Here is a 27485-nt window from a genome sequence, read left to right on the forward strand (position 1 = left end):
TTATATGTTGAGATATTTTGACAGTTGTATTTTGCATGTTTCTGTGTGTGTGTCAATAATCCTGGTTGTGTGTGATGTGTTGCAGCATGGCTGCTGTGTCCCAGAGGAAGGACCAGCCGCTACAGTCTGGAGTGTGTTCTGTCATGTGATTGACTGGCTAGCCTAAGACGAACTTCATGCAGATGAAGCATCATCTCTTTCTGTCAGAATTTAGATGTTGTCTATAAAAAGTGCTGACTCAGGCCTGCATGTAACTGACAACAATCTATCTTTTTTTAGTTTGTCTTGAGTTGACGGAGCAGACGGCATCCCTCTGGATATGAAGGTGTTGACACATCTGCTTCTCAGCATTTTCATGTCTGCTGTGGCTTTCTGACAGACACATTTTATAAAGCTAATAAGCTTTTTTAGACTCTGAAACTTCAGAGTCGTGTCATTTCTATGATCTGTCTTCTTTAAGATACTGAATGTTCTTATTCACAGTTGGACACCATAACCAAATCAGGGAATGTACCTTTAACTGTAGTGTTTGGACTGTAGAACCTGAAGAATTCTGGACACGTTTTATTATTTTTCCATTTATACTGGAATACAATGATGGATTATACATCCAATTTCCACTTTACACAGAGATGAAGGGTGGTTGTTTTTATTCATGAGATTAAACTTTACTTTGGAGTCATGGAGCCCAGTGTTTTCTGTGACCTATACATAAGCTGCTCATCAAGTGCCACACGCTGGTGTAAGGATGCTGTCAACACTAATGATGCCATGGAGGATTCTGAATTCACAATTGTAGTGACATATATTGTTTGTTTTTGTATTATAGTATGGAGTTAGAAATCTTAATTCTTCTTGTGTTGAATGGATCTCAAATGAAGCTTACAAAGTATTAACAGGCTTTTATTAAAATACTGTGGATTCTGCACAAACAACCGATAGAAAACAGAAAATAAATAATGTAATATCAACCTTTGTCAGTTGTGTAAATGCAATAATTGTGGTGCAATGCAGTGGAGTGTTTTGCTTCTGACAAATAAAAGTTTGTGTTGGCTCTTTGCTGTCAGAAAGTCAGAAGCTGTGGTCTTTTCTAAAATGCTTCATGATGAAAACTCACTATGTCACATGTCAAATATATATATATGTAATGTGATAATATTGGTACTTTGAAAAGGTATTTACACACATTGTGGATTTCCCCCCCACACACACACATCTAATTTTCAATATATTCCAGGAGTTACTTTATGATGATGAGAAACAACACAGTTGCCAGAAAATATGTCGGCATTGTACGTTTCTGCAAATCACCGGATATGTTGAATGTCGATGTTTCTGAACCAAAAATAGGTTTCATATGTTCCATGTCAGCCTTGTCTCACGCTCGAAGAAAAGCACAATGCCACCTGGTTACGTTGTGAAACATTGGTTAGGTTTAGGCAACAAAACTACTTAGTTAAGGCTGGAAAAAATATCATGGTTGGTGTAAAAATAACATTACAGCGCTACGTATTAATGTAACTAGCTTAAATAAATAACAACTAACTTTATTGTACTTTTATATGTTACATTACAAGCGAAAGTCAACGTTTACTTTTGGTTTCACACAGGACAGAACATCAGTCTCCTTGGTGAGAGTCATGTGTTTGTTCATCCACCACCCCTCCCACGCACCCTTAACAGACTTTGTCCCCTTGATATGCTCTATATATTATACCACGAAACTATCATGACTGGCTCCATATACTATGCCATTTGCTTTGACCAAATGCCAAAACAAAAAAAACATCGAAATTCAACCTATCCGTGCTTGTATTAAGAACATACAATGGCAACCTTTTTTCCTGGAGATTGGGCTGAGAGTAGTGCTTTAAGTCTCTCTGAGCCGCTGTAGCTCATTCAACCCCAGATAATATCTTCCTAAATTTCCCACAATTCTTTGACAACTGCCAGGGAAGAGGACGGAATTCCCCCTTTAGTAACGTAAGTCGAGTTTTTCTCCCAGTAGAAGGAGTGAATGGTGTGGGAGGCTGGTATTAAGTGTTGCAGTGACAGCAGCAGCAGATGCTGCTCTGCACGGAGACGGCGGCTCGATGACTTAAAACGAGCAGGTGCGATGCCGATGGGCTTCCTCTAGAAGTGTTTCTAAAAGGTCTTTAAGCGTAGCATCAAGTCCTTCAAGCTTTGTTGACTTCTGACGGATCTCTTCCTGCAGCCCCCGTAGGGAATCTGCCTTCCCTGTGAAAAGATCAGAAAACAGGGAGTGAGCCGGGATCTAATAAAGACACGGCAGATTATCACAGGACCAGAGCTCCAACTGGTGAACACAAAGGTCAACTCTTCTGTGTTTTTTCTCCTAATAGCATCTGTAAGATTCCACCTTGCCCGAAGAAAAACAACCAATCGGAGCCGCTGCTTTAATCAAACTGTCAAACTCAGCAGCGCTGATCAAATATCAAAATTATGAAAATCAGAATTAAGTTAATGCTTTGCCTATTTCGCCTCAAGTGTTTTCAGAAATACATTTCACAGTGTAAAATTTGAAAGTTTGTGACCCGGCCGCCATGTTAGAAACATCCAAAACCAAACACAGCCCAGCGAAAAGACTGAACAAAAACATTTAAAGCTATAATTTAGGGTAATGTTTCTGCAAGTGAACTACCTGTATACTCAGATTACTGTTTCATAGGATTGTCCCCTTAAATAACCTATATATAACCTCTGAGGCAGATTTAAAGGGGAATGTAGTCTGAAAATCCTCCTTCCTCAGAGGAAAAGAAGACTTATTTAAGAAGCTGTCTCATTAGACAGTGAATGACATTCCTCTAGTGTGCTTTTGCTTTACTACCTTCCAGAGCCTTCATCATGCTGTCAGTGGTGTTGCCCAGAGCTCTAGCATCCTTCTGCAGCTTCTCCAGTCGATCCCCCACCGCCTCTCCACCTGACCCACTGGCTGGAGCCACGTCTTTAAGACGATCCAGCTGCTTCACCAGGGACAACAGGTCCTACAAACACACATACACACGTTTAAACTCTCTACCTTTACCAATAAACTGTATTAGAGTCCCACAAGTTTCAACAAATATTTTTTCAGGACACTTTTAGTTACTTAACCTTGCAGATATTTGCAATGACACGCGCTACAAAAATGATATGACTTACTTTCATGATATTTAATTATAAACATAACTCACCACTTTAACATTTCAGCTATTTTTAGTCATTATAGTACATTGATATTCATTTTCTAGTTCTCGTAGCTTAACGTTGCAGTACAAGTCACTGAAGAATACCAATAGCTATTATCTAAGCCCTTACCCCACGTTGTTATTCTAAACTGGCTCCTTGGCAAACAAAATGTTCATATATCAATCTAGAACAGCAGGACTCCCACCTTGTCTGCAGCAGCTGCTTCATCCTCAGCTTTGTCTGCATTATCCTGAGCATCCTGGGCCCACTGGCCTCCATTCTGCAGAAGTTCTTTGAGCTCGTCCAGCTGAGGCTTCATTGGCTTCATCAGTAGTGATACATCATCCAGAGCCTTCTCAGCTGGGCTCAGCTGGTCTTTGGCCTGCATGAGGAAAAACCACAACAGCTCAGTAATGCTTGGCAAGCAGCTTTAATAGGAACCATCGTCTGATGTATCCATGCTTCCTACCTTGACAATGTCGTTGTTAATGTTGTCTATGAGAGCCTCGCTGTTCTGCAGTTTGTCCTCCAGGTCAGAGAGGGAGTCATTCACCATGTCGAAGCCTTCCAGCAACCCGTCCACGTCGGCCTTCACTCCCAGTGCTGTATCCCTGCGGATGTGCAGCCAGAGGAAAAACATCTTTAACATCATTTTAACCTTTATCATCACTACAGAGACATAACAGAGCAGTCAGACTCATTATCTGATAGAGCAACCCATACACCTCCAGAAAGACCACAATGTCAAAGTCTATTCCTGATTAAAAAGTGCAAGTTATATTATTATATAAGTGAGTGTAGTGAAAAAGTTATTGTTTCTTTAAAATATATATATATATATATATATATATATATATATATATATATATATATATATATATTCCTTGAGAATATTTTTACTATTTGTTATGGGATTTACAAAAACAAGTAGTTTTGTGTTTTGTGTTTTGTGTGAAGGCCCACCTGGCATCTTGGGCCTCCTGCAGCAGTTTCCTGGCTGTGTCCAGCTGCGGCTTGGCCTCCTTCAACACGGACTCGCTGTCTGGTAGACTGGCGGCCAGATTGTTCAGCTCATTCAACTTCTCCCTCAGAGGCAGTTTGGCTTTCAGGATCCAGTCGCTCACCTCCTGTATGTAGGTCAGGTTGGAAGACGGGTCTGTGAACAGAAACGGAAAAGTTGGAGGCCAAATTGCAAAGGAACGACGTCATGACGTCACCTTCTCATGAATTCATTCAAAATCTGCCATTTTTTTCTGAAACCAAGTGAACCTTCCCTCTATTTATCAGTAGATAACTCTCATCTGCCACTCATCCAGCTACCATCTGCATTAAAACTATCTTTACCTGACAGGAAATCTTTGAGCGCCTTCACAACGTCACGCGTCTCTTTCAAGTCGTCTTCTAGGTCGTCTCTGGCCTGCTTCATCTTATTGGACAGCTTCTCTGCAGACTTTCTCACCTGGTTGGTTGTCTCCTGTGATTCCTGGAGCTGTAAGGAATTTAAGTAAAAGTAAAGTTTCAGAATCTCTATACTGTTTTTATAGTCTGAGAATAACCTGTACTATTCTGAAAACATCTAAAACAGGTGTCAAAAGTTTTCAGAGAGTGTGTGTGTGTGTACCTTCTCCGCAGCATCTGTTAACTTCCCAGTGAGCTTGTCCAGTCTGTCTTTCACATCCTTAGCATCAGCGTCAGCCCTCTTACTCAGAGGCAGGGCGCCCACGCACACCCCACCCTTCTCACAAGGTGGGGTTCCGTCTGGTGGACAGAGATCTCCACCCGCACACTGCAGAGGGGTGCAGGGCTCTGAGCGAACACTGCCACAGACCTGGAGAAAAGTCACAGAAGGATATCTAAAGAGGACATTTATGAGCTAGGTTCCCCTTTAACAAAATAACCATTAAATATCAGGGGTTGATACAAGTTTAAAACATTTGAAATTGTATCTAGATATCCTATCCCAACAACTTCTGTACATCAAGGAGATGTTTGTGTCTCAAACACATTTAAAAGCTGAAATTTCATTCTGCAACATTTGATGTTATAATCTAGCATCCTTCTAAATGTGATGTGGCAGCATCATGTCGAAGAACTGAGGCCTTGCTGTTACCTGTTTGGCAACAGGAGTGAGGTCGGGTCGGGAGGCCATGCTCTGGTTCAGTTTGTCCAGGTCTCTGGTGTTGCCTGGCTGTATTTTGTTTTGGAGGTCCATAGTCTCTCCTCTGATATCAGCTGACTCCTTCAGCGGCTTCCCGCTGGCATCCACTTTCTTAGCTGCATCTGTGGAGTTATTGTAGGCGTTCTTGATGGCAGTAAACGATCCTGAAAGAGACAGAAACATGAGTATATTTTATCATGACACCATTTCAGAATGTCTCTTTGAGAAACACAGTCAAGATCTGAGCTTTACAGACCTGTCCACTTTATGATAATGACATGCAGTCTGGTGCAAAAAGCATGCAGTTATTGCATGCAGAATAAATATGTTATTTATGGCTGTGTTTTTTAAAAAAATGTTGTATTTTAATATCTCTACTTCGTACCAATAAACAATCTTGGAACTGCATAAACTTGATTTGACGGAAAAGCTGAGCTCATTTGTATTTATGTGTGATGATGTTATTCTGTATAAAATTACCTGTTGTGACGTCTAGGATAACCACAGCCTCATGAAACTTTGCAACTACAAACTAAACACCTAGAGTATTCAGAGGATGAAAGGCCTTCCTAACAATATTGACAATAAGGGGGTTTCTGAGCAGTTTCAATAACAGAAGTGTTAGCCAAAAAATGCACTTCTTACAGAAATCTCCAAATGTCAAAAGTTTTTTATACCAAATCACAGTTTGGAGTTTTTTCTTTGGTGTTCCTCAAGGTCTTGATGTTTTGATGTGTTATTTTGGAGGCATTTCGATAATTTTGTATAAATTCTTCAGAGGTCAAAATTGTAAAATAGCCCCAAATCTGTTTAACAAATGGTATAAACCCCAAAGTGCTGCAACAAGTATGAGACATATTTAAAGCATTGGAATGTCATCATACTTCAATCATAATGTTCTAAGCCCTTTTACACTCTAAACTATCAATTTGACAAACACTGCTGAGAAGCATCAAAGATTAATCATAAGGTTCCCTTCTGTCAAGTGATGGACACCACTTCAATGTGTCTTCTACTGTTACCTGCTATCTCCCCCTTCAAAAAGACAAACATGTGTTAAGTGTGCTAGCAAGATTTGAAGTCTTATTAGAATTTTTTTTTCTTCTTTAGGGTGATGCACCAAAGTAACAGATGCAACTAAAAGTGTAGTGTGTGGCAGTGATTGGTGTGTTTTTCTCTCTGACCTGTATTGTTTTGACCGTCATTATCTATTGCATCTTTCTTGGCTTTGTAGTTCAGAGTGAGGCTGTCCAGCAGATCCTGCAGTTTGTCCAGCTCTGAGTCTAGACCAGGAACTCTCTTCAGGGGTGAAAGGTCATCTTTAACCTTGTCCACCTGTTCCCTGTGTTCAATTATGCATCAGTGAGAGAAAAAAAAAATCTAAGTTAGCCAGTTTCCATTCAAGAATAAGTATAGGGAGAAGAAATTACATTCATGAATATCACATTTCCACAACATTGATAGGTGGCTTATGAAGAGCTTATTGTGTTTTTAATCTTAGCCCCTCACCTGAGATTGTCCAGTTGGGACAGAGCATTGTCAATCTGTATGGCAACACCGGGTGGAAGGGAGATGGAGTTCTGGATCAGGGTCAGGCTAGCCTCCAGCATGCGGATGCGAGGTTCGAAGTTTCCAAGATCACCATCACCCACAGGACGAGAAGGTAATCTAAGGGAGAGTCTCTCCAGAGAAAAGCTCAGGGTCTGTCTCTGGGCGTCCAGGGTGAAGAAGCAGGAGGGACATGTCTCGCAGCCAGGGAAGGAGTCACAATGTCCTCGACTGCAGGAGTCACAGCGAGTTCCGGTGACCCCGGGCCGACACAGACAGGCTCCCGTCTTCTTGTCGCAGACTTGTGGAAGTGTTCCTGTAGAGTCACAGCGGCACACTGCGGGAGAAGAGGAGATCAGGAGAAAAGGAGCACATGTTTGATCGCGCATTGGAAGCTCAGACACGAATACACATTTCAAAATAGATTTTTATAAAGTTGTTTCACTGCTGCACCCAAGTTCCTCAGTCATGAATAATTAGTATGAGGTTATAGAATTGTAGAAAATGTATATGTTCTTGTTTTGACAAATAAGATTCTAAACTGATTTTGCTTCTTCCCTGGAGTTCTTGTGCTTTCTCGCCTCGCAGGTTCCCAGGAATCGGGGTTATATTTGGACTGTCATCGTGCCACCTACTGAGGCCCTGCTGACACCCACTACTACTACCACTATCATTATTAGTCACATTACTATTATTATTGCCTGTACTATTACGCTTATTGACTTGCTTCTACCCTGGAGTCTTTGTGCTTTCTCGCTTCGCAGGCTTCTATAAATCATGGCTGTACCTGGACCGTGGTCATGCATCCTGCTACGGCCCTGCTGACACCGACTGCTACCACCATTATTATTACTAGTCACATTACTATTACTATTACCTGTACCATTAAGCATTTTAGCTTTACTTCCACCCTGAAGCCCTTTTTTGCTCTCTCGCTCTGCAGGTTTCCATGAATCGTTGTGGTACCTGGAACGTAGTCGTGCCTCCTGCTGTGAGCCGACTGACACCCACTGCTACTTCGATTATTATTATTAATCACATTACTATCCCTATTTTCATAATTATAATTCTACTATAATAATTGCTGCTGTTATTATAAGTAGTCTTATTATATGAATCATTTATGTCATATACATTGAATGTGTTGTATCTCTGTTATGCTGTTCATTCTGTACACATGACATCTATTGCATTCTGTCCATCCTGGGAGAAGGATCCCTCCTCTGTCGTTCTCCCATAGGTTTCTTCCTTTTTTCTCCCTGTTAAAGGTTTTTTTTAGGGGAGTTTTTCCTGTGCCAATGTGAGGGAAGGACAGAGGATGTCGCATGTGTACAGATTGTAAAGCCCTCTGAGGCAAATTTGTAATTTGTGATTCTGGGCTATACAAAATAAACTGAATTGAATTGAATTGAATTAAACATTGCACTTTAGAAGGGCAGTGTAGATTATTTTGAAACTATAATGGAAAAAGTAAGAAAAAAGCTGACTAACTCAAACAGACTTAATGTGCAAGTTGAGGAGTAACCATGGCGCAACGCACATATGACGGATAATATGTTTGTCCATCCTATAGGTCAGTTCTGAAATTTGCCTCTCTTTCTCTCTGCCCCTTTCCTGTCAATATTCAGTTGTTCTATTAAAGGCAAGAAAAGCCTAAAAATAATCGTAAAAAAGCAAGAAATTAGATATTGATGTCAATAATACAGATATTGTGTAAATAATTAAGCGCTTCTTAAATCACTCTCTCCATACACCGCTATTTTAAGTGTAATTCATTTGATAAAGGGGAATGCACAATAAAGATGAATTTGACTGAAAACTAAAGCACTATTTTGGAGATATCTATAGAAAGTGATATCGTGAATTATTTTGGCCAGAATAATAGTGTACTGAAAATGTAATATGGTGTCTGCTACACCTTCATTCAAACAATGTCATAACAACAAGTAGGAGGCACGAGACACTCACCACACATTGTTTTACACAATAACCATTCATATTCCTCAAAACCTGTTATCTTAGTAATAACAATGTCAGATACATTTTTATGTAATTCATTAATTGCTAAACTGAATGTACAATTACTCAAGTAGAGTACTTATAAAGAGACCCACTTTAGAGTTGAATGAAGCCACCATGCAGCAGACTTGGGTCATGTTATAATGAAGGTATTAGGGATTGATATAAAGGATTAACCTGTGACTGCAATCTGGTACAAAAATGTGTAAGGAGACATCGACAGTCTATGATACACATAGGATTTGTGTGTGAACCCGAGGAATTTAAAATCCGGGTTCAATTGTACTTACCAAAATGTGAATTCATAAAATGTAAAAAAAGGAAACAAGGTCAACTTTGTTTAGCCATGATTGAGACAGAAAACTAAACTACAACCTCCAACGGAGGTAAAGGTATTATATCCCACTAATCCAACAATAAATGGAGTAATCAGAGAGAGCTGACTCACATCGGCAGCCTATGAGCGGGTCTCCGTATGCCTTCTCTGGGCACTCGGTACATGTCAGGCCTCCAAAGCCTGGTCTGCACTGACACTGACCTGTCACCTGGAAACAAGGAAGCAATGGTTTACTCTCATCTAAGTACATTTTTACCTACTTCTATTTTAAATATTCAAATGAATTCATTCTAAGGGATTTGACTTGTACTTGAGTGAAATATTCTCTTTCTGGGTACAGGTCCTACCTGGTCACAGGTATCACTGTATGACCTGGTGGGGTCACAGCTGCAGGGTTGGCAGCGGCCTGTCACGGACGGTTTCCAGTAGCCTTTTGAACATATTTCACAGGTCAGGCCGTGGAAGTGGGGGCGACAGGGACACTGGCCGGTCATTGGGTCACAAACATCTGACAGGGACCCGTCTGGAGAACAGGAGCACTCTGGAAAGCAGGGGTAACATCAGAGTTAGGAAGATGGACTGGACACACACTTCAGATTCCACACAAGTATAGATAACTATGTTGTCAGTGGCAGTAACAGAGGTAGTGTACAGAAGGTTTCAGTACGGAATTAAAGGGCCAGTGTGTAGGATCTGGTAGCCTCTAGTGGTGAAGATACAGATTGCAACCATCTCAAACTTCTCCCGTAGGCCAAGAGTGTAGGAGAGCTACGGTGGCCAACGCTAATACCTGACTGGCCTGACTTAGAGGCAGTGTTCGATTTGTCCGTTCTGGGCTACTGTAGAAACATGAATTTCTGCATTTTGGCCTTTGCCATCTTAGTTTGTGGCCAACGCCATCTTGGCTTTTTGCAACCAGAAGTGACAAGAGGGGGTAGAGCTAAGTTGAACTGAATACTGAAAAATAATATTTTTTTGTCACTAAACTTTTAAACTCCCAGACCAGACCATGCTGTGGTAGTGACCTGTCAATCACAGGGTAGCCCCGCCCTAAAGCATACCCTACTTTAAATCCAAATGGTTTAGATAATTTACTAAATGAACATCATGCTGTATTGAAGAAGACTTGAAACTAGAGATTGAGAGCATACACTCATGTTTACAATGTTTACTGAGGGAATAAATCAAGAGAGAAGTAGAGTCATTTTCTCATAGACTTCTATACAACCAGAGGAGTCGCCCCCTGATGGACAGTAGAGAGAATGCAAGTTTAGAGACACTTCATTTGGGTGCAACATAGCAGACTCTGAAAAATGAAAACACAATGTATCCTTTTTAGGTGACTATACCCTAAAGAACACAGAGATAACCCAATACTCCCCCTAACTGCTACACACAAAAGTAATGAAATTCTCTTAAAATATCAGATTTGACAGATTTGACTCAACAAATACTATCAGGTTCTATCTTCAAAAGCACATACAGATCAAACTTAAATATGAAAATGTTCTCAACCACAAACCCGTTAACCATTGAAGGATCAGTGACCTACATAATCCTGGGATACTGGTGTTTGATTTAAACATCTAGGAGCATGTGGTGAACTGTAATACTGTGGTGTTGCAAAGTGAGACGTGATGAAGGTGTTAGATGACTTACTGGAGCAGCCCAGAGGGTTGGCGGGGCTCAGGTCGTAGTAGCCCCTCTTACAGCGGTCACAGCGGGGGCCTTCAACGTTCACTTTACACACACAGGAGCCTGTTCTGTCGTCACACCGGCCCCCATTCACCGTCCCCTCAGCGCTGCAGATACAGCCTGGCACCGACACAAACACCCGTCACAGATTGTATCTACATCAAAATATGTTGCCCATTTTTGAAGTTCCACCTTGCCGAGGTCAGAGGGCTTGTCATTTCCCACATGATCCACTTACTTATGCATGCGTCGGGGCGGTCCATTCGGCTGCGGGGGTTTGGCTGGTAGCCCGGGGCACACTGGTCACACTTTGGCCCTGTGGTGTGGTGCATGCAGCCCTCACACAAACCTCCACTCCTCCGCCCGCTGGCCTCGTACACCGCCTGGTCAAAACGGCAGCGCTGGGCGTGGTTGTTACACTCGCAGCCTGAGGAGAGGGCAGTCGGGTTAGTTTACAGCACACTGAATTGGTTCATGATTCAAATCAATTCATACATTTGACTTAAAGGGACTTTCCGTTATTTATCCAAAAGACACTTCACATATAAAAAATAAGCAAACATTGCTTTCATTATATATTTTTTACTAATACATTAGAATGTAGAATATATTTTGGCCTATTTGTTGTCCAGCTCTGCCACGATGGAGGCTCCAAAACAGTCAGGGAGATCTGCATTTCTTAAATATTTGACTACCTTATTTCATTGAAGGTGTGTGCACAGGTGTCTTATAAAAAAGAAAGTGTTGCCAGACCATCTATGCTAGACCACTTATGATATTTATTTTGACGATGGGTCAAAACTTCCATTTCTTTGTGGCAAATTTGAGAGGCATTGGATATTTTGTCTAACAGGTGCTACCTCCATGTTTTTTCTACAGTCTGTGTTGCACCATGACATTATAATGCTGATCACCCTTGTCTAGAGAAACTGTAACGGGTGTGGTTGAAGTCTTACGTGTGCAGGTGTAGGTGTTGCCCTCCTCCGCAGGTCTCCAGGGCAGATCATTGTAGAGGTCAGCACAGCGCTCACAGTTCACACCTGCTGTGTTGTGCTGGCAGTCACACTGAGGGTGAACCTGCACAGAGACACAGCACAAAGGCTCATGAAGAGATGTTTGATCAAAGGTCAGCTGATTGACTCAGGCTGGGATCAGATTTGGTTACCATGTCACTGAGCTATCCCAGTAAGCCTTTTCAGGTAAAGTTGGAAGGAAATTTGGTTCAAAACAGTAAACAAATATGTTTCATGAGACGGACAACCATTCACATTCACATGCACACCTAGAGCCAGTGGAACTAACCTGCATGTCTTTGTACGTACCCTCTGTAATGCAACCATTGGTGAAGGTTCTCTGCTAAATTTATTTATTTTTATTCTGAATTTGTGGATGCCGCAAGGGCTGAGTTAGCTGCTTATTGCATTTGTGTTGCAGGCAGCCTTTGAACTGTATAGATAATAGATCAATAGATAGACAAATATATTTGTGGACAGTGTTTTCTTGATCCATCATTATAACAACTGGCAACTGACATTTTGGAAAGTCCTCTTGCTTGCTGTCTAATAAGACTCCAATACTAAGACAAATATCTGTCTCATATCCGAGTGTCCAGTACAGAGACACTGTAGGTCCAGGATGTGTTTAGCCTAGTTAAGGGAATTAACTGAAAACATCAGGAAACTACTAGCTGTATAAAGCAAAACATGTGTCTACCAACTACTCCACAACTGCCCACCCCCAACACCTGCACACATACCTGTATGCTGTCTGGCAGCAGGCTGTTGTCAGCGTTGGGCATGCATCGGTTGGCGTGTCCGTGGCACATACAGCTGCCCATCACCCTCATCTCCTTCAGGGCGTAAAACCTACTGAGAGCTCTGCCTGGAGGACGTGGCACTTCTCCCAGCTCTGTGAACCTCACCCTCAGCCCCGTTAACGCGGACACATCTGTGGGTTAAACAGCTGTCACTCAGCAGGCCACAACCTTTAAACGGGTCTAGTCATTAACGTCGGACAGACACTTACCTTCTATTTTTTGGGTTTTGGAAGCTGGGACATAAGCATACTGATGCAGAGGACTGAATTGGATCTGGAGAGGAGAAATGTACACAACGTTATAGTGTATATAAATCACTGTTTTCTCCATCATAGAATGTTTTGCTCTTATTTCGCAAACCTATTTGTTTATACATTCTCTATCAGAGATTCAAACTGTCATGTGTGATGTGTTTGTCCTTATCTGTATTATATATATTATGTCCGTGTCTTCAAAGTAATAAATTACATTCATCATGAATTAAATATAGAGCAATTACAGTTATTAAGTTACAAAACTGATTTTTATTTTTTACTCAGGTTGTAGATAAAAATCAGATGAAAATAATTCAGTATATTTTAGGTCAAAATGACACATGAAGCATCCTACAAAAATGCAAGATTTGATGACAAAGCTAAAAACGAAAAAATGAACTGTAGGTTCTACAATGACATGTATACCACTATCAGCAAAAAACAACGTCCTCTTGTACTGAAGACATCTCAGAAAGAAAATATGAAGGCAAATAAGCTGCTGATTGAAGTAATAATGATTTCCACTATTAATAGTATTATCAGTGATAGTGTTGGTCCTGCAGATATTATTTATTAAACCTTTAGAACAGTAATCCTCGACTGAAGATGACGTAAAGCAGTAGCTCTCTGACAGCAGACAGTTAGTCCTTACTGTGTGATCTTGGTATGGGTCTGCTCCAGTAGGGGGCAGTGTGTAGCAGTATGTGTCATCCAGGGTTAGAGGTGTAGTTGTGGGGATGCCGGGAAACTCTCTTTGACAGTTGACAGCTAAGTAGAGAGCGGGCTGCCACGACTGGCCGTCATCCTGTGTCTTCTCTATGACAAAGGCATTGGGACGAGGACCCTGCACAAAGAAAACACAAATGCTCTGTTTGATGTGCTTCATTAACTGTAAAATAATGATTTTTCAAAAGTAGATGCATCAAAAGAGAAAAGATAGAAGTGACCAGATGATGTTCATGTGATGTGCAGACTGTGGCATACCTTGAAGCTGAGCACCAAGTTGTCAAGCTGGTACAGGTTGTTGAGGTCCAACTGGAGAGTGACTGGATTCACCTCTACAGGACAGACAAGCAGAACGGCATTCACATAACAGATGAATTGAAATTAGATTATTTTTCACACGGATTTGATGTTGTTTTGTTTCCTGCAGCTAGAGTCTAGCTGTCTAGCTATCTGTAATGACCAAAATAAATGTTCAGCTCATAACCTTTCCAATCACTGCCTGCAATTATGAATCCAAATATAATGTAATCAGGGTCATATTTCCTCACCACATGTTTTGGAGGAGCAGGGATGTCTCCCACATCACTTTAATATTTTGTGTCACTGAAGAATGAATTCTTGAGCACATTTAGATATAAAAATTACTAGCTTTGTAATTGACCCCCCAAAAATATATTTTTTAATTTAAAGTAGAGATGAAATAAAAAAAACCTGTAACTTGCAACAAGTCAGGTGTGTGTGGAGCGCAGTCCTCTGTAGCTTCGTATCGCGTTACATTCTAAGCCAGCCTCAAATATTCTGTTTCACTGGGGGATACTTTCATTTTCTACTTAAATGTAACCGTTTGCCCGTATCTCTACCGCCCACCAAATGTTGTGGGCCCCGACAGAATAGCTGCAAGAGGAAGTGTTCAGCCCAGTTTAGAGTAGCAGGTTCCTCTAGTGGTGAGGACGGCTCAGACTTTACAGAGACAAAAATGTAAAGGGCTCTGATAACTAAATACATATCTACAAAACAAGGTATACTTAGAAATATACAATTTCACTCCTGCAAATAAAAAGCATTCTCTTTCTTTCATTGGTTGCCCACCTTTCCTGGACTGCCACCATCTATCTGGTCCAGAGGTGGACAGGACGTCCCGGACAGTGTGGGCCAGCTTACTGTTTGGGTTACTGGAGTCACATGGACAACACTTCATCCTCCTCTAAGAAACAAAAAGCAAACAAAAAGCAAACAAATCAGTAACAATTGACTTTCCTGCAGAGTTACATAGTGGCATATGGTGTTTATATGTGTGTATGTGTGTCACTGTGCATGTCACTGCTGTTTGTCCTGAAGCTGCAGGACCAAAGACCAACTTCCAAATATAGTCCCTTCTCCTCCCTGCTGTGCCAGTTTGATAAGCTGTGTCACTGAGCAGGTCGCAGCAGGAAATCAATGAGCCTCAGATCAACATCATCATGGGGAAACTTTGCCCCGGTTTCAGATGAGGAAGGAACAATGTGCTGCCCAAGTTTGGAATATGAATTCAGACACCTTCCAGTTAACACAATAAATCAGCAATTGTAAACGTTTTATGCATCTTTAAAGAAATAATCATCAGAATTCTTCCAAAAAAGTATGTTTTAGGTCATGATTTGTCTACTGACCCTGGGTCAGTCAGGGCACCTGTGAAGTCTGCATTTACAATGTATTGAATAAAATAAAAGAGAGCAGATAATGTTTTTTTCCATCTCTTATGAGCTTTGTGACGGTTACAGCTTTCCCCAGTCAGTATGCAGGAACCCCTCCGCCTTCCTGGGTACTCAGGCATGACTGCCACTGCACACAGACCATGGCTGCTCTCCCTGTAGGGAAAAGTTCCCTCTGGGTTGCTGACTGTTACAACATGAAGGCCTCACTAATGTTTTCCACTCCAGCTTCGTGTCTCAACTCGCTCCCCACATAAGGAGGCAAATTTACGCTAGAAGTCGCTCAGATTTGTTCTCCACTGAGGACAAGGAAGAGGACAGGTCCGGGCTGAAAGGCTTTATAACACTGCAAAAGCTTAGCCCAAGTGTGCTTGAGCGAGAAACTGAACTACAAGTTGCTCCCCATGCTGCACTGCTCCTTATGGTTCTGGGACAGTTAAAGTAAAGTTGAACTTTTTGAGAGATTTTTGAGAAATATTAAAACATGGTCTGATAACTGGGAGGTTTTCAGATTTCAGCTGGCAGCTTCTACTACTTGTTAGGAGTTATAAACTACAACAACAATTTGTGACAACACAAAAATAACAATTAGAAAGTAGATTTTCCATATATTACTAAACATAACACCTTCATATTGTGTTGTTTGGCCTGGATTATCCCTTGCTACTATATGTAAATATGAAAACTGTCTTTTTCTCTTTTGGATGAAACCACTTATCAATATATCCTTCATGCTAAAATAAGCTAAACTAATCAGATTCACAGTTTGCAAACTGATATCAGATCGATCGATGGGAAACAAAAGCATTTCCTAAAATATTAAAGTGTTAGGAGTGTTTGTCTTTTATTACATGAATGTGACGCAGGATGCTGCAGACATGAGTGGAACACACTTTGCTCTGAAGAAATGGTTAAAAAATAAACTTTATCTTTGAGTTATCATCACCTTCTCCCCCTACCCATAGCAGCCAGGTCCCAATGACCCCAGTTACATTATACATGATAACTGTCATATATTCCCTTTATGGGCACCATTCAGTGAACTCACTAGCTCTCTTCAATTTAAATGTATTCAACTTAAAGTGTGTGAATCTTTTATCATCGCAGACCAGTGAATCTTATCTAATCCCAGGTGATAAGGACTTCACCCCCTAGAAGACTCAGGTTTGCCCGAGTCATATTTACCACCTCTTCACCTCAGTTACCCCGCTTGAGCATGATAGGGAGGTTCTTCTTAACTTTGTAGGTTAAAAGTAAGGCAATGTGGGTTTTTTTGTTGTGGCTTTTGGCACTGCAGTTTGTCATCTCAAACACACATGCAAACACCCGCTTGCTGCCAGCTGAGCGGTTGTTAGCTCTGGTTTAAAGTCTACAGTAGACATGATGATAAGATGGGTCTGTACTGGCACCAAGGTTACATTTGGCATTTGCAGTTACATCAACATTAACAGCACTATTTCATGTTAACTGGTGTGGGAAAAAGCAACAGGGATGACATCATTGGTGTCGGTTACCATTAAATGCATGGTCATATTATCAGTATCTGACATTAACAGCATATAGAATACATAGATTTTTTGTGTTTCAACCTGCTACATCAGACTATCAACCAGCAGGCCTCTGGCTGGAATAAGTACATTTTAGATTTCAGGGATGATTTTCCAGTTTTCTCTACAAATTCTAGTGTAGCGATTCACCAAAATAATTTGGTCCCCTGATGAAATCTGTAATTAATGCCTTTTATAGGATACCTTCCATTAATATACTAATGATATAGCAACCCCAATAAAAACAACTGCAGGAATGAGTCCTAAAAAAACAAGTCAGCATTTCCTCACTTCCTGACTTGAAGTAAACGTGTTTATAGATGCCTGAAATAAAGTTTGTTGTAGAGATTTTAACGTTTAGCTCTACGACACAAAAGCTTTTAGGTGTCTTAAAAAAGGCAGTCGCTAACAAGAGGCTGAATAAGATGACTAAACGTCTTCACTAGAACATGTGACCGTGGTGTAGAGTGTAGAGTTTTCTGTAATAAACCAAAATCCAATGGAAAAACGCCATTGTGTTTTTGTTGAGTGAAACAGTGAGATGCTAACTGTCAGGTGGTCTACAAAAATCCGTCATCTCTACAGTACTCTTCAAACAAGCGGTAGCGCTCTGTGCAGTAGCGGGGGCGGGGCTTCAGGGCTCAGCGGACTGCATGTGTTCTGCTTTTGACCTTTAGATGGCGCGGCTCATTCACTGTGGTTCATTTTTGCTGCTGGATATACTGAACTCTTCTTCACGTCCCTGGAAACAAAGACATCGCCGCAAGCAGCAGGACCGGGAGCCAAGCAACCGGCCCGTTCCACAAACAGGCACTGCACTAGTATAAAAGAATCATCACATAAAGACCTGATGAGTCAGTCTCAGAGATGATGCCCCAGCACACCAAATTATTACTAGGCATTATTCATTACAAAACATGGGGCTTGTAGCAGTGAGGTGACGCAGAGACTACAAGATCTGACTAGTTTTCTATGATGACAGTGATGGCTTTCAGCTTCATCATTATTGGTCTTTAGAGGTAGTCATGCAAGCTTGTCTGTTTGTGTCAGATCTGAGATACGGCTGAGGGTTCTTGCCCCTTTCTGTCTGGACGAGGTGCGGCTCAGGTATTTAAAAACAAATATGGGGGGAAGGGAAACATTGATCAATGAGAGAGTCCACACCTAACTGAGCTATCCATTCCCTGAGGCAGATTCAACACTGTAAGGTACGAAGGTTACACATTAGTTTTTCTGTGCTGCTCCTTCTTTCAGGTTTAGGTTACCTTAGTGAAGATCAAATGAAAAACACTGAACGATGTATCTTTTACTGAAGTACTGCACTTAGTCATTATTTCGAGGTGCTGGAACTAATGATATACTATACTGACTTATCGACTTACTCCACTGCATTTCTAAGGAAATATTGTACTTTATCCTCCACTATTCTTTATATAGTTGCAATATTACAAATGACAATACTGCACCTATAAGATGTCTTTCAGAACATCTCTTTATAACAATACCACATTTAAACATCAAACTTTAGCATGATAACTTTATTAAAGAAAACAATTCCTGTATTGCAAACAAAGGGTTTTATCTCTCATTAGAGGTGCTTTTCTCCCTCTGAGCAAAAATTTAATTGCAACATTGCAGGCTTGGCTCTTGCTCACTGTATGTCTCTCTTATTACAAAATCCGCGTTTGAATCCAGTAATGGGCGGTTTGTGCTGAGCCAGCAGATGGGCTGGCGAGTGCTTTTTCAGACGGTCGGTCAAAGAGCACAGTTGCAACATGATGCTTTGGCACTGAAATCAGACTCTTTCACAAATGGACAGTGGTCAGTCTGGCAAAAAAAAAAAGCACAGCCTCCATCCTGTCGGTCTGCTCACCGTAACCCCTGCACCGCTGACCTCCCGACAGAGCAAACCTCACGTAGACACCCATGCGGGGCCAGAGAGGACACAGCTGGCTGAGACAGTGGCTGTCCATGTGCTCTGGTTTGATTCGTATGGCTTTTACAGAGCCACTAATCAATATTTTAGATCAATAGCCTCCTCTGCCAAAAAATCTGCCTTGATCAAGATGATACTAATAATACTAATAAAATAATAATACTGATTACTAAGAATTGATCACAGTGGTAATCTAGTGATTGTAACTAATTCAGAGAAAAAGTGCGACACAAGACGAGATGAAATGTCCTTTGAACACAGGACCGTGCTCCTACCTGTTGGTACGGGGTGCAGTAGACCTCGGAGCCGAAGAGGCCGCAGGTTGAGGAGGCATGGAGCTGCTGAGCCCTGCCCAACAGCAGGTCATTGCTGGGCGGGTAACAAGCCCCCCGAGAGCAGTCAGTCTGGGCCTGGGATACTGCAGCTATGGCTGTGTGGGAGAAGGCAGCACAAGACATGAAACGTTACACTGTGTTGTAAGAACCGTAAAGCATGTGTATGACCAAAACATCAATATCCCAGTTTATCATGACAAACAGTCCGAAACCAATATTATAAGGATGGTCTGGACCGGGGAAGTTCAACTCTAATATTTCCAGCACACAGCACTTGAACCTCCGTGCAAGCAGACATTTTTTTATGATCAACACAAAATTTGTATTTATTACAAGAACATACTTATTATATATATCATATAAAAAATATTTTCTTTTTTGTAAAGATTGTTTATGTCAACCTAAAACACAACAGAACAGAACACACATTTAAAATGTTGTGTAATCTGGATTAAAGAGTTGCTTTATTTACTTTTGTCTTCTTACTTATTAAGTTCAGCTAGCTAGTACCAGAAGCAGCTGCTAATGAAGGCCTAAACCTTAAGAGAAATTTGAAATGTCACAGCACTATTTGGCTTTTGGATTGACTTTTGTTGGGATCTGGCAGGAGTGGGTTTGGTTATTAGGAAGTATCAAAAAATGTAATTGTTGATATTAATAAAATTGTCAATTTCAATATGGTTATACATTTACAATAACGGGGCCCCACCCTGAGATCAGGGACCAATAACTAAACTATGGATTAAGCCTCAAAGTGGTGTTCACTCAAAATGTCAATAGTTAAAGTACTTTTCCACATTCATTGAGTGGACAGTTAAGGTTTGAATCCGAGCACTGACTATATCAGCCACCTACTATCACAACACAGATGCACAAAATAAGACTTTTTTTACCTTCACAATACTGATCAAAAATCAATAATATAATAAATCAACAAAACATCTATTCTTTATCACCCAGAAGCCTGAGGGTCGAACCAAATTTAGTCACCGTGGCTGATCCAAACACAGCAAAGCTTAGCAGTGGGGAACAGCACTATACAGTTATGTTACACAGCAGTGTAAGGGACTCGGCAGTCCGTAAAATACACAACAACATGGTCAAAGTCACATTGGCCTGGGTATTAGTATTAATCATTTTATTAATTCAAATAATTTAATCTTTATACTTGCTTATAACCAAATCGCTCCTGCAAGATCCCAACAATTTTCACAAAAGATTAAATAAAACAGAAAAATAACAGTGAATATTGTCCAAATGTACTTGTGAAATATTAAATGAAACCATATAGATATACATCACGCTTATCTTAATCACATCACATTTTTACCAAACTATCTCTAAACTTAACCTGAGCCTAAATATGTTTTTAAACCTCTGCATAAACCTGACCATCCCTTAGATGCTACAAAGATTTATATTCCTACGCAAAGCCTCACAAGACTCCAATGAATTGAGTCAGTATATTGACTGTGAATTCAAGACTGATATTTACAAGCTATCAACTATAAATATATATGAAGGGATCAGTGTAATCAGACGCGGCAGTGTTTTGTCGGATGAAAAACCTGCATGCTGTAGAAACCCTATAAATGTAAACATCTGGAGTGGAAGTTTACGGTGAAAGTTTCAGGACCAAGTTGAAACAGAAAGGAGACACTTAAGAGAAAATTCAAATATCAAAGCAAAAGAAAAAAAATAAGGAAATCTTACCAGCTAGAAGCAAAAGGATTCTCATGTTGTGTCCCTTCTATTAAAAAGTCTGGAACAGACGAGAAAAAGAAAAGAAAATATCAGCAAGCAGAAACAACCAAACACAATCAAAGTCTGTATTTCCTGATGTGAGACTCACCTGGCAGTCTGTATTCTATCAGCTCTGTTATCTGCTGTGTTAAACTGTCCGTTGCTGCCAAGCTGCTGCTTTATAAACACCGTCTCACCTGGACGGTGTGATACAGTGTGTGTCAGAGTCACACCCTTCCCCTCCACTCCCTTCACTCCATGAATCAACACACACACACACACACACAGACACAGACACGCAGGCAGGCAGACGGAGACACATAGTCAACACAAATACACCAAATAAGAACATAAAGCTGAGCTCAATTGATTTAAAAAAATTCCACAGGATAATAACTTTGGTGATTCTCTAACTTTTCATGTAACACCATCATCAGGTCAAAATTTGAATATGTCCAATATTTTGGTTTATGACCAAATACCTGAAGAATTGATGACATTCCCATCAGCCCCTGTTGTACTTCTTGTTAACTGCTAATTTGCCCAATGTTAGCATGCTAACACAGTAACCTAAGGTGGTGAACATGGTAAATAGTATACCTGCTAAACATCAGCATGTTAGCATTGTCTTTGTGAATATTTTAGCATGCTAATGTTAGCGTTAAGCTCAAAGCACATCTTTGTCCAAGCAGCTAGATATTGCTAGCATGTTCTCACTAGAAACATGACTAAATTAAGTAGCCTATACCACACAGTATGCACACCGAGACTAGCCGATTTATTATTGTGCTATGGATGCACACTGAAACTGACTAAATGAAGTTCTCAGAAATCAGAAATACATTTGCTAATTTTAAGAGAGTGGGGTTGATGGAGGCTGTGTTCCATGATGCAATGCACAATGGAAATGGGGGGATGGGCTGGTAGGATATGACGCTAAGTACCAATCATCTTGTATCATTCATACAAAATATCAAAGTACATGTATTTTTTGTGTACACACTGCCAGAACTGTCAATATTTGCAGTGTGTTAGTATCAGAGTGTAGGCTTACTACAGAACGTGATCAGGCTGTGTGGATGTTTGGCTCAGTTGCGGCTGACAGACATAGAGCGAAATTCTTTAAATGCCAGAATTTTAAACTAGCATGTCTCAACAAAGTCAGACCATGTCAAAGACATGATGTAGAAGTGTTGATCTGTTACGATTCTGTTATTTGTCTCTTATAAAAATGTATGTCCTAACTCTGACACTGGTTTGTGGTCTTTTCCATTCAGATAATGGTTCTTGGGTGGGGGGGCACTGTCACACAGAGAAGGCCACACCTCCCTCCCCAGACACAATACATGCCCTGTAGGCAGTGTTTTATCTTTACCAGGCTGTGTGGTTACTCTGCTGATCATCACCTCCATCTAAAGAAATAGTAGCCCGAGGGCCAGCTGTACACGCATTTATTTTTTTCTCTATTTTCCGCAGACACACTGACGAAGTCCAAGTACAGGGTGTGTCTTCTGTCTTGACTCACACAAACAACCTCAGGGCTTACTGTGCACATACAGTTTCAGACAAGTACCGTCACGCCTTCAATCACTCTGGATAGCAGTTGCAGCTGTGATTTATTTCTTGGTAACGGCCTAGTGTTTCCTTCCCGTCTGATCTGGCCTGTTGGTAACAGTGAAATGGAGCAAAGGCTGCTTTATTGAATTGATTGGTATCATAAGGTGATAAACATCAATGCAGAGCAGATAAGCAAGAAAAACTAAGACAATAGGACAAAAAGCTAGTCCAAAAACACAAACATGTGTGCCTGAATATGTGTCTGTAAATGTTTCTGCACTAAATGTTAAGGTAAGATATGGATCAACTAAGATATGGATTGCACACACACACACACACACACACACACACACACACACACACACACACACACACACACACACACACACACACACACACACACACACACACACACACACACACAATAATAAGCTTCTTCTTGCTGGTAAATAAAAAACAAATGCCAAAAATTCTCATTGCCAGGTATAGAATGAAGAAAAGGATCTTATCAAGAAAACATTTTTTTTATCACATTTGATCTGAGGCAGGATGTTCTGAACTAAAAATGCCGGTGTGGGCAAAAGCACCAAAGAAGTTAGATCAACAGTCACTACTTTGATTTGTCACACACACAGGCGTGAGTAATACTGATGATTATAACGATGGATCCATTTCATTTAGGTGTGCCAGTAAGTCATCCCAGTCACCAGCATCCACAGAGGCAGGGCTCTGAGAGGTCAAATATCTTTGTTATTAGTTACATCGGTGTCGGTCTACAATGAAAATAGTCTATTATAGATTAGAAGCAATTTGATTGGCCCACTTAACTAAAAGGCTAGGTGTAGAAGGGACTGAAAAGTTAAAAAGTTATTTTTTCAATTGTATATGCCTTTTCAGAACAGAAACTGGCAGGTGTGTCTTGTTTTTGTATTATTTCAATAATAATCAAACATTAACCAACAATGAAATACGAACTTCCTGTTTGTGTTTTAATTCAAATGTGAAGTTGATGTGATCACGTATGTTTGCTCCTTGTCGTGCTGTCACGTCTCCACACTCCATGTGCTGCTCCATGTTAGTCACGTCGGTGAGTGTGTGTGAGACGTGTGGTGGGCCCTGTGTGCTGTTCTGTGTGGTTCCAATCTGACCACAGGTCACAGCAGCAGCAGATAGGGTGCAGGGGACTGGGTTTACACAGCCTTTCACCTCATTTGGTGGCTGATGATGGTAGATTCACATGGACTCCTATGGTCACCATAGGGCTATTACTGACAACATACAACTGAGGAGCATCATGTGTTCATTCTTGTTACTTATTTTTGTTTTTTGACATAATCCTCACCTATGATTGAATAGAGACCTTTATCTAGTGTCCATCCTGTGCCATAATTTGTCCTTCAAACATAATCTGTAAAGCATGAATCAATTACTTGGTTTTGCTTCTCTGAGGGGGAATAATGCCAGCGGTGAACTTTGATATTATGGATAAAAGGCTATAGAACCTTTTGGGGTAACATTATAGGCAGCTGTGTACAGGCAAAACTGAGAGGCTTGGCTTATGTCATTAAAGAAGAAACATTTTAGGAGATAAAATGTGTTAATTATGGCGGTGAAGTCAGCTCAGTATTCTACATAATAAAACTAATGCAAATAGACAAAACACGAAACACGTTAATATAAGAAAACTGCTTCTCCAGACAGCATGCTGCAACAAAATAAAACATTAGCAACGAACACATTCATACTTTGACACATTGAAATCACAGTGATACACATTGACATCATGAAGCCTACAGTTGCTCAGAGTCGTTCAGGGCACAATGGGAATTACTGGAGGAAACAAAAAACACACCTGTCAGAGATGTTTGGAAAGGAGATAATATTGTTTTCAGCGTCACTGGTATTATTTTCACCTTGTTTGTGTGTGTTTGTGTGTCATCATGGCAACATGTGTTCCTGGGGACACCTACTGTAGCGGGAAGTACCACAGGAAAGGCTTGGAGTACTTCCCAGGTGGTAAAATTTCTTGTCTGCCATAGTGTTGCAACTGTAAAAGATACATTGACAAAACTTTACAGATGTGTAGTTGAGCTCAAATTGAAGGTAGAATTTGAAGATGGGTGTGGTCCAAGCAAGAACACAGGAAGTCCGGGACGTAGGAAGTAAGAAGAGGGGGAGGGGCCATTGGCACCTCACTTATGGCCCTGGCCCGATTTGGCGTTAAGGCTGATGTGATCCCAGCGCAAGACTGTCTCTAGTTTATTTTAGTTTCAACAGCCTGACTGTGGGATGCCAGTATTATTGGAGATATTGGCTTTACACAACTATCCCATTCGTTTGAGTGTCCATTTGACAATGTCAGATTTTTTTCTAAGTGGATGTTTGTGGAATGTTTCTTTAATTTGCTTGTTTCTTAACAATTCTTAACATTTGGGTATGATGTTGTATATGGTATGGTACAGTACTGTTCATTTGGTATGGTACCAATATGACCTCACCTACTTCACTAGTTAAGAAGCTACAATACACACACACATACACAAACACAAACACACACAAACACAGACACAATATTAGTAGGTATATGAGTGACAGTTAGTCTTTGTAATAAGCCTACACACAACTGGGTGAAAGTTTCTGGCTCAGAGACTCTCCTCCGTGGTTCCTGAATATTCAGCAGCTGTCACTGTGTGGGTGGAGAGAGTGGGGCTATAAATGAGCACAGTATCCAGTAAAGGTGTGTTCTTGCCACAAACTGGAGCTCTTGAGTAGTGTCGACCTCTGACTAGAACAAACCACAAAGTTCATCACAGTAAGTAGTTATTATGCTTTCTTTTGAAACATCTATGTTTAAAGTGTATTGCTTTGTGCCAAATGCAGTAATGGGATATTAGACTGCTGCTACATGAGTGTGTTTTCAAAAAGTAGTTTATTATTGCCTATCTTGTGTTGAGTTGATACCTGGTCCACCTTCTGTTTTTTTTTTAACATCAATTTATATGGCCAAAGGCATTGCATTTACAAAAATGGTACATCTGCACACCATCTAATGTTCATTTTGAACAGGTCTTCATACAACCTTCATCACTTCGTCTCAGCCATTGGAAATGGAAAGCATGCAGGAGTTGATCCCCTTCGCCAAAGAGATGCTGAGTCAGAAACCCAGCTGTGGTCTGCTGAAGGTCTACCTGGTGGGTTCGGTGTTTGCAGTGTTGGGGACGGTAATTGGCCTGGTCGAGACCGTGTGCCACCCCTTCTCCTCTGGTGAGCCCATGGACGCAGAGATGGTCCTCATGTTGGCCCGGGAGCAAAGAACTGTTGAGGCCGAGATACAGAGGGATGCAAGGGGTCAGGAGGAGGAGGAGGAGGAGGAGGATGAGGAGGAGAAGCTGACTCATGAAAAAGGGGCCGTGACCCAGACCACCAACCTCTACAAGACCCATAAACCCATCCAGCGGAGCATGGCCAACCGGCTGCATGCTTCCTAAAGCCAAAGGGTCAGCCCCTAGTGACTTGAGATATTTATCAGGGAACTGGTCCTGCCACACCACCGACTTGTGCAACACGTACATAATCTGAAGCTTTAGAGAAAGATGTGTCTGAGCTGCCTGCCATTCTATGCTGCTTTTTAATGACGCCTTTAGGTGCAGTTGGAAATGTTCTAAGTATGCCTTTTATGCATTGGATGCACATGAAAGACCCCGGAAGGCTCTAGTGGCAGCCTACATGGGAGAGTTGAGACTTTTGGACAGACCTCATGTCAAGAATATAGTAAATAGTATAAGAGAAGTGCACATTCACTCAGTACGACAGGGATTTGGATCCTCCAGTTGGAACCCTGATTGCTCAGCAAACATTAGAATTGTTATTTCTCGCATATTCATCCTTGGAGTAAGGTTTCTTTACTATGTGAATCTAGTCAGGGTTAAAAGATATGAAAATTCCTAAAAGAGCCCTGAAATATATGTGTGCTACATAAAACCCCTTTTTTAAATATTCTGCTGCTGAAACACAAAGTTTAGTTTCTACAAAAAAAAAAAAAAAAAAATGAAAACAGCAGACAGACAAAAAACAAGGTTCATTTTGTTCATATTTAACAATCCAAAGTTGGGAGGCTAAAATTAGGGAGTTTAAGAGAAGTACCTGAAGGCAGCGTGGTGTTGAGAGCCTGCCTGGCTGGTAAGCTGCTGTGTAGCACCGCCTGTTGTCTGGTGGGTGTATCTAATCGGCCCATCCTCCCACTCACTGTGTTCAAGGAGAGCAGTGTTATGCTGTGTGTATATACTGTAAATATACAATCTTTTTCATACCAATAAAGTTGATTTTATTTATAAAGTCTGCTTTTCCTTTGTTCAAGTGATGTCCTTCTACGAATTTTATTCATCAAAATATCAATATTAAGCACGGATGGATTTATCTATTATTATTTAGTTTAAGATCACTACAGATATATCAGTCTGACGTATTTTGGTAACCTTATTGAGCAACTTTAAGTGGAGAGTGAGATATAGTTAAATTACCAAGCCATTCACTGAAGCTTAATAGAATGAGTAATAAGTAAAGCATGTGCTCCAAATGTACCAATTCCCAGTGAGCTCCTGTCGAGGACCGGGTTTAGGTGGTATGGATAAGTACCGTCCAAGGGACAGTTCAATCCAAAGTCAAAAATACATAGCAGTGTCATGCTAGAATTACGGTTGAAGGAAAATGAGTTCCTACATGAAATTGCTCACACCAAAATAATCTATATATAATCTGTTTTACTACAGGTCAGAGGTAAAACTATGTACTTTGATTTAAGGCTGAACTTTCCCTTTAACTGGCCCTCAGATGCACTATTGATTGTTTTCCCTGAACCCCTGGTGCTTTGACAGCGGACTGCAGGTTTTGTAGGGATGCAGGACGGTTTAGCTCCGTCACCAACTGATCAAGGA

General features: G+C 40.9%; 2 protein-coding genes across 2 annotated transcripts; one reads left to right on the forward strand and one right to left on the reverse strand.

Moving 5' to 3' along the window:
* Positions 1-169: 169 nt before the first annotated feature.
* On the reverse strand, positions 170-21177 carry lamb3 (laminin subunit beta 3). The gene is made up of 23 exons (XM_054616776.1): positions 21104-21177; positions 20965-21013; positions 19192-19346; positions 14832-14946; positions 14001-14074; positions 13669-13860; positions 12972-13035; positions 12703-12893; positions 11903-12023; positions 11185-11373; positions 10911-11066; positions 9599-9792; positions 9363-9459; positions 6857-7232; positions 6532-6689; positions 5300-5511; positions 4811-5017; positions 4534-4678; positions 4153-4345; positions 3659-3800; positions 3395-3571; positions 2849-3005; positions 170-2238 (listed from the first exon to the last, which is right to left on the reverse strand). The coding sequence occupies exons 2-23, from the start codon at positions 20987-20989 to the stop codon at positions 2099-2101; spliced, it is 3480 nt and encodes a 1159-aa protein (XP_054472751.1). The 5' UTR covers positions 20990-21013; positions 21104-21177; the 3' UTR covers positions 170-2098.
* Positions 21178-25282: 4105 nt separating this feature from the next.
* On the forward strand, positions 25283-26886 carry LOC129106123 (G0/G1 switch protein 2-like). The gene is made up of 2 exons (XM_054617459.1): positions 25283-25363; positions 25618-26886. Exon 2 carries the CDS (start codon positions 25659-25661, stop codon positions 26037-26039), a length of 381 nt encoding a protein of 126 aa, XP_054473434.1. The 5' UTR covers positions 25283-25363; positions 25618-25658; the 3' UTR covers positions 26040-26886.
* The last annotated feature ends 599 nt before the right edge of the window (positions 26887-27485 follow it).

Source organism: Anoplopoma fimbria, chromosome 17, assembly GCF_027596085.1.
Source record: "Anoplopoma fimbria isolate UVic2021 breed Golden Eagle Sablefish chromosome 17, Afim_UVic_2022, whole genome shotgun sequence".
Taxonomy (NCBI): domain Eukaryota; kingdom Metazoa; phylum Chordata; class Actinopteri; order Perciformes; family Anoplopomatidae; genus Anoplopoma; species Anoplopoma fimbria.